Source organism: Bos grunniens, chromosome 9, assembly GCF_055505025.1.
Source record: "Bos grunniens cultivar Pamir isolate PY7600 chromosome 9, Bosgru_T2T1.0, whole genome shotgun sequence".
NCBI classification, from domain to species: domain Eukaryota; kingdom Metazoa; phylum Chordata; class Mammalia; order Artiodactyla; family Bovidae; genus Bos; species Bos grunniens.
Genome location: NC_141173.1, coordinates 82,041,954 through 82,060,955, shown reverse-complemented (window position 1 = coordinate 82,060,955; position 19,002 = coordinate 82,041,954). Strand labels below are relative to the sequence as shown.

The window sequence follows — 19,002 nt, the reverse complement described above, 5'->3', positions numbered from 1 at the left end:
GATGCTATTCAGGCATAAAAGGAAGCATTGATACATTCTATAATGTAGATGAACCTTGAAAACTTTATCCTAAGTAAAAAAAATCAGATAATAAAAGGTCATATACCATATGATCTCATTTATAGGAATGTTCAGAATAGGTAAACCCACATGGACAGAAAGCAGATTGGTGCATATAAGAGGCTTAGGTGGAGGGGAAAATAGAGAATGACTGCACAGTGGATACAGAAAGAGTTTTCTTTTGGGTGATGAAAATATTTTAGAACCAGGTAGAGTAGTGGGTGGGCTTCCTAGGTGGTGCTAGTGGTGAAGAACCCACCTGCCAAAGCAGGAGACATAAGAGATGGCAGTCCAATCCCTCAGTCAGGAAGATCCCCTGGAGGAGGGAATGGCAACCCACTCCAGTATTCCTGCCTAGAGAATCCTGTGGACAGAGGAGCCTGGTGGGCCACAGTTCCATAAGGTTGCAAAGAGTCAGACATGACTGAAGCAACTTGATATGCGTGCACAGAGTAATTGGTAGTTATACAACACCATGAATTTACTAAATACTTTGTATTTAGATTGGATTGTATACTTTAAAATGGTTAACTTTATACTACATAAATTTCACCTCAATTAAAAAATTTCTTTTTAAAGATGAGAAGATTCTTTTGAATTCTCCAGGGCTACCTACGTAGTGACATATCATATTGCTTGTGGTTAGTTACTTAATAAATATTTATGAAACTTAATGGTAGAAAGTGTTTATGCCCTGAAAGCAAGTTTATTTTTTAGAATTGGTCAAGATCATTCTAGGCCAAGTCAGCTGAATAAGTTATCAAATTGAATCATGCCATCTTAGTTGTAAAAATAATAATGTGTAACTACAAAATCAGAGACCACTGCCAGAAATGAATAAAACTGAGCAGGACCCTGTGGGTCCTTTCCAGGGATAGATCCCCCCACCCCTACCCCTCAGGTTCCCCGTTTCTTGTTTGAAAAGCTTTAGCCTCCTAGGCCTTCCCCAAGTTCCAAAGAGCAAATTTAATTAGAGAAGTGAGAAAATTCAGAAACAAAGGAAAGCAGTCAATCAAGACAAAATAGAGTTTAGCCATAAAACAAAGTCAAGGGCCTTTAGTTCCTTCTCAAGAGCTAGAGATAATATCCTGAGCCATAGCTTTGGATACTTTGGATTTTGAAGATACTAAAACCCCCATCAGGTGGAAGAAGTTAACTTCAAGCTAACACCAGAATGTTGACCCCAGGCCAGTTGGAACCAGATGTTGATAATGTTGACTCCTGAAATACCACCCAGGTTCTCCACTATCAACCAATCAGAAGAATGTCCACGAGTTGATCAGGTACCTTGTGACCCTCTCCCTCAACTTACCTTTAAAAGCCCTTCCCTGAAAGCCATTGGGGAGGCCAGGTCTTTTGAGCATGAGCTGCCTGTTTTCCTTATTTGATCCCTTGTTAGATACTTTGCAATAAACACCAGACTTTCCTTCACCACAGTCCAGGGTCAGTAGATTGGCATTACTGCGCAGGGGCGAATAGACTCCGGTTTGGCTTGGTAACTCATGTTTCCCACTGCTTAGAGAACCTATTCCTCAAACCCTCAGCCCACATGTCACCTCCCCTTGGAGCTTCTCCACTCTCGTCAAGCAGAGCTTCCCCTTGACTCTTCCCCTTTGTACTGTACACAGCTACCCTAAGCACTTCCTCTTCTAGAACTTATCTGTCTTCCCACAGCAGTGTCAGATCAAAAGAAAACAAGAGTTTCATTTTACTGACAGACACTTAGCAAGAAGCACCATGTTGGCAGATAGAAGGCTTCACAAATGTTTGTTGAATGACGAATGAACAAAGTTTTTGGTGGTCTGTAAACTGACTTGAGAGACAACTTGAAAATCAGAATTTCCTATTTGTTTTGAGTAATATCAACATTCTGAAATTAATGTATACCCATCCAGTGTGGTTTTTGAAAGAAATTCTCTTTGGCTGTTTAAATTCTAATATCTTTGCTAAAATCCATCCCTGTCCTTTAATTGACATCTTATACTTTTTCTCCCTAGAGTGACTTGCATGCACAGAATTCTTAAGCATCTTAAGAAAGACTCTCTTAAGACCAAAGTTTTTCAAAATAAACCTGTGCTAACTTGCTCTCATAAAAGTAAACAACAGGTCTTTGTCATTAAGGAAGAAATATTTTAATATTTTTGTAATCAAGCTGCCACTGCAATTCTGCCAGGCCTCTCTTATCTCATGGGAACATCCTCTGATAACAATGCAGTTTTGTGCTAAATTTCAAACAAATCTGGGCCACTGCAGGTTTGAAGGGGTGGGGATGGTCATGTAATTATGTGGCTTCATTCCGTTGTTACCCAAAACAAGATGAAATTCTTAGCATTTTTCTTTGACATTGGGCCACTTCTTGAAACTTGAAACAGCATGAAACTTAAAAGCGTTCAAGCAAATTGAAATAAGAAAAAAAAAATCAATGTTCAACTGAAACCACACCAAAGTGATAACAAGATTTTACAAAGCTATGCTTACAAATCTCCTGAGTTCTGTAACCCAGTCTTGTTTAAACAGCCAATCATTGGAATGGAATTCATATTACCAAAAATAGTACTTCCATCCCCCAGCACTCAGGGTTCTGATCACTACTTGGCATTATAGCATATATTTATTTGCTTATCTCTTTGTTGCCTTTTTGTCCCAATACCATGAGAGTTCTGTGGGGCAGGGACTGGGTATGTCTTATCACTGTTGTGTTCTCTGCAGGCAAAAGGGCATCTAACACAGCAGATTCTCCATTCGTATTTGTTGAATATATCATTCATTTAAAGTATATCCTAAAATTGTGATAATTAAAAGGAGATAAGTTATAAGAAAGATGTACCTTGAAGCAATTCAAAACAGTAAGCTTCACCCAGTCATTTTTAACAATTGCAAAATTCACACACTTGATAGTGGAATTAAATCATTAGAGATACATTGATGTGATACAAAAGGGGACATAAAACAAAGTGCTCAGCTAAAGCTGAAATCACTATGTAGTATAGAACTTAATTTGATAAGTTATCAAATATTATTTGAATAAACCATCTAAGTAGTGGTGGAGTTTAAATTAAAACTTTAATATATCTCAAAATAAACACAGTTCTAGAGAAGACACTATCTTATTCTCTTGTATATATATGACTAAAAGTGTTAGTCGCTCAATTGTGTCTGACTCTTTGCAACCCTATGGACTGTAGCCTACCAGGCTCTCTGTCCATGGAATTCTGGAATGGGTTGTCATTCCCTTATCCAATGGATCTTCCCAACCCAGGGATTGAACCTGGGTCTCCTGCATTGCAGGCAGATTCTTTACTGTCTTGAGTCACCAGGGAAGCCCCATATGTGACCATATATATATATATATGTGTGTGTGTGTGTGTGTGTATATATATACACATACATACATACATAAATACATATATACACACACACTTTTGGTTTTTGTCTGCACTGAGCAGCATGAGGGATCTTAGTTCCCCAACCAGGGATCAAACCTGTGCTCCCTGCAGTGGACGCATGGAATCTTAACCACTGGACCATCAGGGAAGTCCTTGTGACCATATTTTTAACATGAGAGAAATAATGTACTCAGCAAGTATTTATAACAGGAGACCAAGGTAGTAATACTTCATTTGATTCCTGGTTCGTTATGGTATTTTTTTTTCAGCTCTCCATCTCTCATTTCTACTACTGCACTCAACTCTTAGACTCAGTGATAACTCAGATTCATCTCCCTGGCTGGATCACCCTCTGGCTTCTTGGCTCAGCCCTTCTAGAAGCCCCTCACCTGATCCAGTGCCCTCCAGGGGCTGGCCTCAAAGACAGTTTGAATGCCATGTTCCCATCCAGCAGACACAGAGTAGAGTTTACCCATCTGAATCCAACTATATGCCATGAAAACCAACTGCTTCCCTACAACTTGAACATGGATTGAGGGTATAATTCCAAGTTGCTTACTTTACCCATAAATCTCAAGTCCACTCTCAACACAGGAAGACAAAAAAAAAAAATCTAGTTCAAATTAAAAAAAATTTTTTTTTAATTTAAAATTTTTGGCCACACTGTGCAGCATGCAGGATCTTAGTTCCCTGACCAGGGACTGAATCGTGCCCCCTGCCTTGGAAGCACAGAGTCTTAACCACTGGGTCACCAGAAGAAGTTAAAAAATCTAGCTGAAATGTTCTTATTGTGGTCATGTTGTTGTTTGGCCACTCAATTGTGTCTGACTCTTTTTGATCCCATGGACCGCAGCCCACCAGACTCCTCTGTCTTGGAGATTTCCCAGGCAAGAATACTAGAATGAGTTGCCATTTCCTTCTCCAGAGGATCTTCCCAACCCACAGATTGAACCTGTGTCTCTTTTGTCTCCTGCATTGGTGGGTGGATTCTTTACCATTAGCCCTGCATTGGGAAGCCCAGCAAATGAATCACGAGGACCAAATGCTTATAAGATAAGTATTAACAAGATTTCACAGCTAGTTCTGATGAATGAAAGAAGAAATTCAATAATAGCTTGTGTAGGGGCAGTGTGCAGAATGATGGTAAGACAGAACCTTCAAACCACTCATCCTAAAATACTGTGAGGTGGGGACCCACACCGTTACTATCTGAGGTGTATTTACTCAGGCTACTGGGCCCCACATGGCAGGGCAGTATAAGCTGTGCTGCTTTCTGGTTAACTGATGCAAAAACACAATGTACTGGCTTTTAAACATTTCTAAAGGTAGTGCATGCTTATTGTAAAAGCAAAACTCAGAAGACCTCAAACAAAATCGAAAAGTATGAAGTAAAATATAAACGTTCCCCCTCATTCCCCAGGGATTGAGAACGGCTAATAGCTTGGGATACACTCTTTCCAGGCATTGCTCATGAACCCACAAATTGTTTTTATAAATACAAAACTGGTTTCATATGCCATAATCACATTAAGTTATTTTTAACAAAAGCTCAGAACTATGTCTCTCTCATCCGGGTATTACATTTAAGTTTCTTCCCCACCTTCTAGGTATGAAGAGCAAGACACATTTAAGCTCAGTGATACGTTTTAGGTATTTTGAAAAAGCATTTCTCTTTCTGAGGCAAGCAATTGGAAATATTCATAGAAAATGGATAAGAAGTATCACTAGATTGCGCCCTTTTCCAGCTGAACTCTGGTTTCTTTTGCTCCTCATGTATGTGGAAGTTTTAGCTGTCTCATTCCTTTGATATACTCAAATCCTCCTTGAGGGAGTTAAAAAAACACAAAACCTTTGTTTAGTTACATGGTACGCTGTGAGATATCAAATGTAACACATATTTAACACATACTATAATTATTACACGTTCTAGCTTCCCCTGCAAGGAACCCCTACAAAAATTTACATTTAAAAATTAAAGATTTGAGGATATCCCTGGTGGTCCAGGGGTTACGACTTCACCTTCAAATGCAGGCGGTGTGGGTTTGATCTCTGGTGGGGGATCTAAGATCCCACATGCCTCGGGGCCAAAAAAACCCATAACAAAAAACAGAAGCAACATTGCAACAAATCCAATAAAGACTTTAAAAAATTCTAGATTTGGTTTAATGGGAGTCAAGCAGTGGCTCAGAAGGTAAAGAACCTGCCTGCAATGTGGGAGACATGGATTCAATCCCTGGGTTGGGAAGATCCCCTGGAGAAGGGAACGGTTACCCACTCCAGTAATCTGGCCTGGAGAATTCTATGGAAAGCGAAGCCTGGAGGGCTATAGTCTAAGGAGTTGCAAAGACTTGGACGCGACTAAGCGACTTTCAGCTTCATTTTCAAGCAGGAAAAAAAAAACCAAGATTCCCAACAACTACACCTGGAGGTATAAGGAGTTTACCAATAAGAATGTATAGATCCACCATCATCAGTTCAGTCAATCCTAAAGGAGATCAGTCCTAATTACTCTTTGGAAGGAGAGTAATTACTCTTTGCCATCATGGTGCTACATAAAACATTTTGCAGCTTAGTAACAATGGTGCAAGCAGTGAGTCAGCCAGTGTACACTAAGAACCTACTACTGTGTGCCACATACGGGGCTAGGCCTTAAGGAAACCAAGGAGGAGACAACTTTGCCCTTGAGCCACTGCTCAAGGCGTAGACCTGGATGATGGGGATAATGGAGGTAAGGGATCAACGACAATACAATGGTATGTTGGCCAGGAGAACTCAAGGAGTAGGTAACCCTGAAGTCAGGTGGAGAAGGGTTTCCAGATGGTGATAATGAACTAAGTGTCCTGAAAGATAAACAGGAATCCACCAGGTGAAGAACAGGGAAGAAACAGGGGACAAGGAAAAGAGCATGGTGCAAAGGAGAGAAGTAAGAAGACATAATATTGAGGGTGAGATGGAGAGCCAGGAGTGTCAGGGCCCAAGGCCATGTGATTAGAAAGTGAAAGTTGCTCAGTCATGTCCGACTCTGACCCAGGCCTGAATTCTCCAGGCCAGAATACTGGAGGGGGTAGCTGTTCCCTTCTCCAGGGGCTCTTCCCAACCCAGGGATTGAATCCAGGTCTCCTGCATTGCAGGCAGATTCTTTACCAGCTGAGCCACAGGGGAGCCCAAGAATACTGGAGTGGGTAGCCTATCCCTTTTCCAGAGGATCTTCCTGACCCAGGAATCGAACTGGGGCCACCTGCATTGCAGGCGGATTCTTTACCAACTGAGCTATCAGGGAAGCCATGTGACTAGAGGTGGAAGATGATGTCAATGACACAGGTTGTTGCTCTTATAAGCAGACGAGAACTTTGTGTGAGAACCTTGAATTTTCATTTTACCCTGACAGCATGGGCAAGATCAGTGAAGATTTTGTCAAAAACTAGGACATAAATTGAACTGCCACTTAGTCTAAGTGAGTGTCAAAAAAATTCATGAGCTCCAGCTCACACACATGAACCACAGGAGAACTACTCAGGCCTCATGGGGTCTGTGTCCTATTACTTTGGATAAAAGGGTAACAGTCTTGGCGGTCTGGTTTCCTAGACCACAAAAGATAAGAAACAGCACATGCAAACATTTTTTATTTGGTATCTATATAAGATGATAGATGTTAACTAAAATGATTGTGATGATCATTTCACAAGATATATAAGCCAAGTCATGATTCTATACACCTTAACCTGATACAGTGCTCTTATATCAGTTATATCTCAATAATACTGAAAGGAAAAAAGAAAGAAACAGCTCATGGAAAGGGAGGGGAATGGAACTGCCAGAAGCCAGTGCACTTAAAACAGCAAAAAGGGACAACCAAGCATCAGGAGATGCAAGGTCGGAGGGCAGGGGAGCCAGACCAGGCGTGGTGGGGCGCCCTCTCAACCACTTGAAAAGTAGCTGTCAGGATCAAATGAGTTCATATTTGTAAAGATTTAAAATGCATGTGGGCACTAAATGAGTCTGATGTTATGTTATACTTCTACTAGAGCCAAGTGTAATTAACCCTGTATTTCAGTGAGGAAAGTGAGCTCGTGGATGTGCCCAACACGCCATGCCAGTCTGTGGAAGAGACTCAGCCAGGAAACATATCCTCCTTTTCTGACTCTTGAGACTTGTTTCTTTCCATGACTCCAAATAGTAGAGTCTGTTCAACTGGAGAAGACAGGAAAGTGTGATGCACTTAGTTGCAAATATAAGAATGACTCTCATGCAAAATACAAACCCGAGAGTTGCTGGAGGGTGAGCACCCTCATTGCTGCTGGTCCCCTGAATCCTGTGCTGTTCCAGGGAGGATGCCACTGTGGTAACAAAATGCCCTTTCACACCAAGGGGGCTGGCGGTGTGTGGGACCTCAGCCCTGATCTCCTGAGTTTTTCTTGTTGAATAAGCCAGAATGAAACTTGTGCCACCCTCCCTAATGGCTTCTGTCGACCTGCTTCATAAGCTAGTATCTGCTTTGGTTTCTCTCTCTAATTTGCCCGATCCCCTACCCAATACTTCAGTCCCTACTCCAGAACTGGATCTCCATGCCCAATCTCTCTGAAAATGTTAGAGCTGCTTATTTGTTATACTCTTGCCCTTTCCCTGGGGGTTCATACTGCCTCCCACGTCTGCTCCCCACCTGCCATATAAACGCATGCCCTTCATATGCTTGGACTCCTCATTAATGAACTTCTACTGGAATTTCCAGCTGATTTCCAGTCTCCAACCACCTGATTGCATAGCCAAGTACAGACAGCTTCAAGATGACAGATCGGGACAGTTGTGTTTCATGGACACTGTCACCAAAGCCATTTGTCTGTCCTCCCCTGAGACAGCCTCTGTGGCCAGGACAAATATAACCACATTTCCCTGAAAAACAATATTGTATGCAACAAAAAGGGTAAATTGTGTTTGGCTTTCCTTCTGCATAAAAGTCAATGGGAATCAGATTTGGCATGGCCCATGCCTCATGAGTTGGCAAATGGCCAAGCATATCCTCAACCAGACATGCTTTTTATATGTCAATACAACTTTTCCCGTGGTGCAGTTAAGCTATGCATGAGGCTGATCTCCGAAAATAAATACTAAATACACTTCTTTGCCTTAGTTTCAGATCTGTAAAAGTAGAACTGATCACCTGAAATGTTTACATAATTCACTGGAGAACTGTGAGAAATGAACTATATTTGTTAGCATTTTTGAAGATGAAAGGGATATTATTGAAGCATGTACAGTATTTCAAAAAAAAATCACTTATTTCTCAGTTTGTGTTAAAAAAAAAAAAAGTTCTGTGGGACTCAATTTTCTTTTAAAATTACCCAAGAACCCAAAAGTACATTAGGAATTTTTGTACTTTTGAAGGTCCATGAAAACCTTCTTTGGAACTGCTAGGGACAAAGCCCCATGTCTGTCAGCAAAAAGGACACCTCCGTTAAGAGAAGATTAGAATTGTGATGAAAACTGATACAAGCCAGAAAATTTTAAAGTTACCGGTGGTGCTTCATTCTAAATGTATGCCACGGATCTCCTGGTTCTCTACAAAGTCTGGATTTTAAAGACAAAGCTGGCTTTTGTCTTCAACCCTCAGGCCTTTTTCAACTAGAGTCATAGTCACAATTATTTAAACAAATGTATTTGAACTTTCTTAAGATAAAAGACTGATTCTTAGGTTAATGAGTGTTGTAAAATGCTTGTTGTTTGAGCAAGTGGGTTTGCTCTACCTACTGACATCTGTTCCCGTAAACACCAGACAAGCATCGCAGGTACTGTGAAAATACAAGTCTCGCAGGGGACACTAAGATATTTTTGCTCTTGCTGGCTCATGCTGGCTATTCTCATAAGTCAAGACTGGCCATCTTTCCTTTAATAAGGGGATATGGTTGGTGTTTAGTCACTAAGTCGTTTCTGACTCTTTCTTGGCCCCATGGACTATAGCCACCAGGCTCCTCTGTCCATGGAATTTCCCAGGCAAGATACTGGAGTGGGTTGCCATTTCCTTCTCCAGGGGGTCTTCCTGACCCAGGGATCAAACCTGCATCTCCTGAATTGGTGGGCAGATTCTTTACCACCAGAATTCAGATTCTGAGCCACCAGAGAAACCCTTAATAAGGGGATACCCTTATTTTAAATGCCCTGAGTTAAGCTGCTTGTAAAAATAGATGGTTGCCAATTTCCATTACTAAGAAAATCACACCCAAGTATATGAAAAGCAAACAGAGGCAGGGAGCAGGTGATAAAGTAAAAGCAAGTTGGGCAGGTGAAGTTTCAAGGACGTCGCAGTCAAGGCGCTCTTCACAGGGGAGAGGGTAAAGAGAACACGGTCTTACCTCCCCTCCCGGGCAACTGCCTCACTGAAAGATGCTTCTTTGTTTACAGCTTGGTGAAGGTCTCCAATAGGATCTATCAGAGCAATCTTGTAAATAGCACGAGATCTTCATGATTCTAGTAATAATGTGATTTCATAATGACAACAATCAAGTATCTTAAAAATACACAAAGCAGTGAAACTTGCTCTGTCTGAGCAGCTTTGTTAAAAGTCCCTTAGACCAACAATGAGTCTCACCAGTATGCAGTATATCCATGAGATATTCTTTATACAGCTGTCCTTTCTCCCCATGGGAGATTCTAGATTGGGACTGGGTTGGCAATAGATAGATTTCTTCCTCTTATATTGTGTGTGTGTGCTTAGTCACTCAGTCATGTCCAACCCTTTGCAACCCTATGGACTGTAGCCGGCCAGGCTCCTTTGTCCATGGGGATTCTGTAGGCAAGAATATTGGAATGAGTTACCATGCCCTCCTTCAGGGGATCTTCCCGATCCAGGGATCGAACCTGTGTCTCCTGTGATTCCTGCATTGCAGGTAGATTCTTTAGTGCTGAGCCACCAGGGAAGCCCAGATAGATAGATAGATAAACAGGAAGATAGGTAGACAAACAGGGAGATGATACAACAGGTAGATAGACAGATTTTAATTCCATAAGTGATTCTGATGAGCTCCCCACTGCTTGTCTTAAATGGTAAGTGGCTACATCACTCAACTGCCAGTATAAATTAATTCATGGTTTCTATGTAAGTAGGAGCACAAAATACAAGATACACCTCAGGCTTTATTTCAGCCAGGTTATTCCTTTGCCCTCTTATTGAACATGTATCTTCCTTCAGATGCTCCACTGGGGGATGAACTTATGAAGAAGACAGCCCTGTCCTTTGGTGTATGTGGCCTACTGCAAAGGGTAGACACACAGAAGAGCATCATAGCACACCCGGCAAGTGTGGAAGGCGGGGGAGAGTGTTCGTTGCAGTAGAGAAAAGAGAAGACTGATTCTATCCCAAGAAATTGCAGAAGGATCCACAGAGGAGGGGACAGTGGAGTTGGGACTTATTCAATGAGGAGGTGTTTCAAACTTGTGAGGGATGGCCACAATGGGGGGTCCACACAGAAGGATCAACATGTTTAATGATGTGTGTTTTGGGGGTGTACTGAGAAGTACAGGGTGGCCAGACTACACTCTGTGAGAGTGAGGGGGGTGGGGAGAAGAGGCAGGAGGCGGAGCAGGGGGGGCCATGAGTTGGGGGGATATCAGGAATGTGGTGCAGGGGTGACATCACCGCAAAACCGGGATGGGGATCCCTCAGAGCCTCCAATACTAGATGCTTCATTTGCAAAAAAAACACTCAGAGCTTAACACCCTCTGCCATACTTTTTCAAGTGATGCTCATGACCATATGAGATAATTACATTTAACATTTTATGTTAAATGAATTTAATGAATTTTGTTGTTTCCACTAAGCGTTCTATATTAAGCTTTGTGTAAAAAGCACCACTTATTAACCAAAATACTCAGAAAAGCAAACTGTTGAATCAGCTCCATGCTTTAATATTTAAGGTCACAGTCAGTTCAAAATGATCTGAAACTCATTTTGGTGTGTGCATGTTTGGAGAGGGGACTCTAAGGTGTTCAGGACCTATTTCTCTATCACTAAAAAGCAGGATGCCTGTGGTGACTGGTGAGTCACACGATACAGCAATCAGGGCATCAGTGTTTAATAGTGGCTCTGACCCAGCCACTTGGCACAGATACACAGCTAGGGATGGTTAAATCGTAGCCGTGCTCTTTGGGGTCTAATAATGTACCTTTTCTATTAGATAAAACTAGACAAGGGATGTTTAACATCTCTTATTAGTTAAAACCCACATGTAAAGTCTCACCAGAGAACGTTTCTGCTGCTATGGTGAATTGTTACTCAATATTTAATTTGCTAGGGAGACACTGGAGAAGGAAAGAAGCTTCCCAATTAGGACGTCTCTCCACACCGCCTTCTTCGATCAGGTCCGCATACTCCCAAAGGACGGATTACAGAAAGCCAGGACTCAGCTTGCTGAGCTCCTCTACTGCTGTTGTCTTCCCGAAGCAGTCCTTTGCCTCTTCTGCCCTTCTCTTTCAGCTGTTTCCTCAGAGGTCTCTTCACCTGGCCAGCCTCACAGTCCACCCGGAAACAGATAATTCGCAAGCACAAATCCTCAGCTAGACTGGCCTACTCTTTGTGGGAAGAAAGAGGGAGGTGAGAAAGAAGAAGAGGAGAAGAGAGAGGAAGGGGGTGAAGAGCTGGTTGCTGACTTCTGCAAGGTAGCGATTTTTATGAATAGATGTCTGAAACAGTCATTCTCATCTGGTTGCCCATTAGAACAGCCTGAGGAGCTTTTAAACAAAGCCCAGTATCCCGACTCCACTCCAGGGATGTGATCGAATTTGCCCAGGGTGGGGCCCAGCGATGGATATACTGTATAAGCTCTCCAGGTGCATCTACTGGATGGCCGCAGTTGAGAACTCTAATTCTTTAACTCTTTGGAGGACACAACAAATGTCCATGGTGTGTTAACTACCGTCAAGATGCTTAAAGACTGGGAAGAAAAGCCTGAAATGGGAGGGGGGCTCCTCTCAGAGAGGCCACCAAGAGGTACAAAACTGTGCGGGGAGTTCTTCTGTGCTGCAAGGAAAGGCAGGGCCTCGAGACCTACGGGAAGACACACTGAAGGTGGGATGTGTGCTGGGCCTTGAAACAAGAGCTGGGTTTTCGTCAGGTTCTCTCTCCTCATCCCCACAGCCACACCACAGTCTAGACCCTTCTCAACGGATTTCATTTCCAGGGGGTTTCCTTTCCTGCTTGTCCCCCGTCTGTCCTTCCCAGGGTTATGCCTTGAAACCATCAGTCCTGTCTCACCACTGTTGTTGTCAGTCTCTCAGTCATGTCCGGCTCTTTGCAGCCCCTTTGACTGCAGCACGCCAGGCTTCCCTGTCCTTCGCCATCTCCCGCTGTTTCACCATGACTCTGCCCAAAACTTACTGGTAGAATAAAAGCCAAGCCACAGGTTTTTCCTGCTAGGCCTGAGGCCCCCTTATGAACTTCACAGCACTCGTTCCAACCCAAGCATTTTATCTATTCCTTCTTAAATTCTGCTTTCTCTGCTAGAATGAATTTCCACGACGACAAGCTCTGTTTCATTCGTTCGTACCCACACCGACTGGCACAGGACCTGGCATAGAGTGAGTGACCAGGAAATATTTCCTGGATGTAAGGAAATAAGAGTGACTGAGGAACTTCCCTGGCAGTCTAGTGGCCAAGACTCCACCGTCCAATGCGTGGGGTGTGGGTTCAATCCCTGGTCGGGCAACTAAGGTCCCACATGCCACAGGGGCATGGGCCATAATTAGAAAGCAAAACAAAAACAAAAAGTGACTGAATACGAGGAGGAAAGGCTAGTCAAGGTGGGGAGAACAAGGGTAAGAAAAGGGAACACGCACGCGTGTTTGTGTCTGCAGAAGAGAGAGTAGGACAGCCCAAGGGGAGCAGAGCGTACTCTGGAAATAAGCAAATCACGTTTAGTCAGGTCCCCGTAGCGACAGATGTCAAGGCTTGAACTTCATACCTGTTAAGGTGTAAAAACTGCCCGAGGACTGAATGATCCAGGGCTAAAAAAGGAAATGTTTCTAAAGCACAAAAAGTAATGAGGCATAATTTTAGTTACTGTATATAATCAGAAGATTAAGTATTTGGAAAAAAATTGGCTTATGTGAGGAAATTCAAACTAATTTTGGGGAGATAGATAACTGGATGTTAGAGAATTATCTTCAATTAAGCTATTGTTCAGAGCTACTTATCAAAACATTGCAAATACTTTAATCAAACAGTATATCAAACAGTATACTAATCTCTTTGAAACTATGGCTTCTCTTGACATATATGTTAAAATTTAAATAAAGGAGAGTATTATTTCTCAGCACGTTTTTTCAAATCTTAGAGTGGCTCACAGGGAAGTACAGAATTTGAAAAGAATTAATGTGATGTAAGATCTCGTTGTTCACAGGTGTAAAAAGAGATGTAACCATGACTATTCTGTGACCTTCTCTCTAACCACTATTTCACGGAAAGAAGATGAAAGGGTCGAATTCTCCAGTTGTCCAGAATAATGTCTCTGCACTTAATTTAAATACCACTTAAAAATTCTTTCATGTTTCTTCTCATAATTTCTGTTAATGATCCTAAGATTATCACATTCTTCAAGCGAAATTTTTGAATACCTTTTTCATAGTGGTAACAAATTTCACAGGTGGACTCTATCAAAAAGCATTCTATTTTACAAATTGTCATAACTGTATGAATGTTTATGAAAAAAAAACACTTCAATTATCTTTTTCTTACCCATGTACTGACTTTTAGAGAAGGGAATGGCAACCCATTCCAATATTCTTGTCTGGAGAATTCCACGGACAGAGGAGCCTGGCAGACTACAGTCCATGGGGTTGCAAGAGTTGGACATGACTGAGTGATTAACACACACACACACACACACACACACACACACTGACTTCTACCAAATAAAGTGCATAGATAGAAGATCATCTCTGACCTTGGTATTTAAAGAAGAATTTCCTTTTGGAAAAATTGCTCTGGACTTATTAAATGATGGGCCTTCTCAGGCGGTGCAGTGGTAAAGAATCCACCTGCCAATCCAGGAGATGCAGAAGATTCAGGTTCAATCCCTGGGTCGGGAAGATTCCCTGGATCAGGAAATGGCAACTCAATCCAGTATTCTTGCCTGGAGAATTCCATAGACAGAGGAGCCTGGCAGGCTACAGGCCATGGGGTCACAAAGAGCTGGACTCTAAGCACACACAATTAAATGACATTTGACTTATTTTTAAAATATTTATCATGTGCATACTGCATCCCAGATATTGTCCTTGATGCTATGGAAGATACAAAATGAAGAATTCTCACTCTCAAAACAAAGTAACAGCATGAATACTGCTGGGTTGAATTTTGCTAATGTAAAAAAGGGTTGGACTTGAGTTTATAAATCACCTATTTACTGAGTGAGCTCTTACTTAGTCTGTTTCCTCACATATAACTTGGGGAAAATAACATTAACTTACAACTGGATTGCAAGAATTAATGATATCAGTTCAGTTCAGTCACTCAGCCGTGTCTGACTCTTTGCGACCCCATGGACTGCAGCACGCCAGGCTTCCCTGTCCATCGCCAACTCCCGGAGCTTGCTCAAACTCATGTCCATCAAGTCGGTGATGCCATCCAACCATCCCACCCTCTGTCATCCCCTTTTCCTCCTGCCTTCAATCTTTTCCAGCATCAGGGTCTTTTCCAAAGAATCAGTTCTTCGCATCAAGTGCCCAAAGTATTGGAGTTTCAGCTTCAGCATCAGTCCTTCCAATGAATATTCAGGACTGATTTCCTTTAGGATGGACTGGTTTGATCTCCTTCAAGTCCAAGGGACTCTCAAGCATCTTCTCTAACACCACAGTTCAAATTAATGATACAATCTATAAAAAATAAGTAAATTGGTGCCTACAACATAATAGGCATTTTAAAAAAGTAAGTTCTCTTCCTTTGAGGACATTTGACATTGAGTTAAATAGGATTTGCCTTTGTTATATATGTTCTTGATACCTGACTTACAAAGCAGACCTCTGAAATTAACTTTTTACATATAAAATCTGTCATCAATCTTCAATAATTCATGTGAAATGTTAGTTTGGATAAATAAAATCTGCACATTGCTTCTAATCTCATAGATGTAATTGAATCCCACTCATTTCCAAAGCAGGTTTGAGTCCCAGCTCCCTTCCCTTCCCTATTTCATCTGATGGTGATGTTAACAAGCAGAGAAGTGCCCCAAAGCCTAGAAACAAGGAACAAGAAGAGAAATCCTGGACAGAGCTGACACAAATATTTAATTTCTAAAGAATCAAGCACCAATATTTATACAAGTAAATAGTTTGCTAGTTCCTTCAAATGACTTCTATATTGGGAAACAGGAAGTTGAAAAGAATTCAGTTAAGAATAAGATGATAAAGGACAGCAAAAATGAGAATGAAGGAATTTTAACAGTGATCCTCAAATCTGGGTTATACACTTTGTAACTAGGCATCCCCAGGAAAACCTATAGTTAATACAACTGAGACATGCTGCCATTGGTATCCATCTTGGGAATTCACAATGTATATTCGCACAGGCTAGAATTTACATGTCCATTCTATTAGCACGTTTAAAAATCTGTTTAACACTGTTAAACTCAGAAATTCCCCAAACTGTCCAAATACTAAATTCTGTTTCTGCACGTGGTTGTGAGCACAGGAAGGGGAAGGGGTGAGACTTGATTAATATTCTGTGGAATTAATATGCAATGGCATATAATTCAGAAAATGTTAGATTATTGATTTCTTCTGTCTGCCACAAAAATGCATCCTTGCTGGTTCTTTATGTCTTTTCTTCACCCAAGAAAACCATTTGATGAGAATTCCTATTTTATCTTATGGATATAGAAATATTAGAATTTGTTTTGCCTTTGGAAAGATGAGTGGTTGCAAAGGAAACAAACTCTCAGAACTAATATCAGTGATCTGAAAGCAAAAAAAAAAAAAAAAAAACTAAAACAAAACCCAAAACTTTGTTTTAGAAACAAAGACTTTCTTCTGCTTCTGCCAAGACACTGTTAAGCCAAGTCTGCCAGTTCATTCTCGAGAGGCCAAAGTTATTGTACAATTAGAGTTAAAAACTACTAAAATGACTCTTTTAGGGTACTTCTATGTTTTAACACAAATCTATTTTTCCATTTGGCATTTTTGTTTTAAAGGACAGGAATTTCTATAATAATATTGGCATTTTGCAAACAGATGTTCCAAAGAGCAGATTACTTATATTTTAATCTCTCCCTTAGAAATAAGTCTTTATATGAATCCTGGGTGCTCTTAGAAATATTTATTTGATAAACTATGAAATGCTACAGTAGCACCATAAATCACAATAAATTCAAAGGAAAATGCTATAATTATAAGTTTTATAGCTAATAAAATGTTCAATCAGATGGTAAAGAATCTGCCTGCAATGCAGAAGACCCAGCTTCAATCCTTGGGTTGGGAAGATCCCCTGCAGAAGGGAACGGCCACTCACTCCAGTATTCTTGCCTGGAAAATTCCATGGACCGGGGGGCCTGAAGGGCTATGGTTCATGGGGTAGCAAAGAATAGGACACGACTAAGCAACTAACATTTATATAAGGAGGATTTCAGAGAATAAGAATGAATTTCTTTTTTAATTAAAAAAGAAATATGTTCTAATTTTTATTGTTTGTCCCCCTACATCAAGGTTGATAATCAAAGAATCCACTCACAAGTACATATATAAAGTATATATTATATTGTGCTGTTCTGTGCTTAGTCGCTCAGTTGTGTTTCACTCTTTGTGACCCCATGGACTGTAGCCTGCCAAGCTCCTCTGTCCATGAGGATTTTCCAGGCAAGAATACTGGAGTGGGTTGTCATGCCCTCCTTCAGAGGATGTTCCCAACTCAGCGATCAAACTCAGGTGTCCCACACTGCAGACAGATTCTTTACCATCTGAGCCACTAGGGAAGCCCAAGAATACTGGAGTTGGTAAGCCTCACCCTTCTCCAGGGGATCTTCCCAACCCAGGAATTGAACCAGGGCCTCCTGCACTGCAGAGCTACCAGGGAAGCACATATATTACATTCAGTTCAGTTCAGTTCAGTCGCTCAGTCGTGTCCGACTCTTTGTGACCCCATGAATCGCAGCACGCCAGGCCTCCCTGTCCATCACCAACTCCCGGAATTCACTCAAACTCATGTCCACTGAGTCAGTGATGCCATCCAGCCATCTCATCCTCTGTCATCCCCTTCCCCTCCTGCACCCAATCCCTCCCAGCATCAGAGTCTTTTCCAATGAGTCAACTCTTCACATGAGGTGGCCAAATATGCAAATATATGCATATATAATATGCAGCTATATATATGATGTAACATTGTATTTCTAAAAAGTGTCATGGTTAACACAATTATAAACACTAAGACAAGACATCATTAAAGCAGGGGATTAGAGGGGAAATTTTTAATTGCACCTGATAGTTTTCAAACAGCCAAATGTCCTAGAAAGCATTCATCTTAAATTAATTCACACAAATATTTGCTCCATTAGGTAACCATTCTCCTGTATTACCTTCTTCAGTTCTTCAGGAACTTAGTGATAACAGGCTGAGTGTGAAGGTAAATTCTCCTACGAAAGTTTTGAACCAGTTAGAAATGAAATGTCTTTGTGCCTACATTTTCTTATATAACAGCCTGGCCTTTACCTAAATTATTTCAGCGCTTAGGGGCATGTTTCTCTGGGCCTGGTCTTATCTCCATCTGTGTTGAAAAGATTTTCAAGAAGCATTTGAAAATCTCCTTTTTCTCTACTATACCACAGGGTGGGTGGAGAAAAAACAGGAAAGCATTAGTTGCTGTCTGGTTCATTGGGCTGAATTAAACAAAGCATATGCAAAATAGAAAAGATTTTAAATTGGCAGTAAAAAACAAGCAAACAAATAATCCTGCAATATCTCAAATCCATGCTTAGTAAGGAATTATGTATGTGTGTATGTGTATATACATACCTTTTACTGTATTAAAAAGTCATCATAAATAGTTACTAAGACTAGTGGGTCACACAGAGGTGTTTCAAAGCCAACAGTTTCAAGATGGAACTCATTATTTTTCCCTTAAAATTCCTCTTGTGTTCCTACAGTACAGGACTATGGCTTAGGTTCTCAAAACTAGAATCCTCAGAAGTTTTCTCATTTGCCTGCCCTATCCACTTATCATGCTCTACTGATCTGTACCCAGGCCACCCCTCAATCCCACCCCCATGGCACCACCCACATCAATTTCCAATCACACTCTTGGGACAGCCACCCAACTGGCCTCTGCTATAGCTGCCACCTTTCCACACCACCACTGCACTGCTAGAGCCATCCTGCTGCTGCTGCTGCTAAGTCGCTTCAGTCGTGTCCGACTCTGTGCAACCCCAGAGACGGCAGCCCACCAGGCTCCCCCGTCACTGGGATTCTCCAGGCAAGAACACTGGAGTGGGTTGCCATTTCCTTCTTCTACTAGAGCATATATTTGTTCATCAAGCAGCCCTGCTTCAGTTTCTCTGATGGTTCTTTCAACAGCCAACATGTA

General features: G+C 41.5%; 1 protein-coding gene across 7 annotated transcripts in view; it reads right to left on the bottom strand.

The window, feature by feature from the left end:
- Positions 1-19,002, bottom strand: part of PHACTR2 (phosphatase and actin regulator 2) — a 299,218-nt gene that overhangs the window by 199,723 nt on the left and 80,493 nt on the right. For 2 of the 7 annotated variants that reach the window (XM_086318141.1, XM_086318146.1), the window contains exon 1: positions 1,373-18,867. The exons of the other annotated variants lie outside the window; for them this stretch is intronic. In XM_086318141.1, coding sequence (XP_086174267.1) covers positions 1,373-1,424 — 52 coding nt within the window. In that variant the 5' untranslated portion in view covers positions 1,425-18,867. Of the gene's footprint in view, positions 1-1,372; positions 18,868-19,002 lie in introns of those variants that run through there. 7 annotated transcript variants of the gene reach the window in all.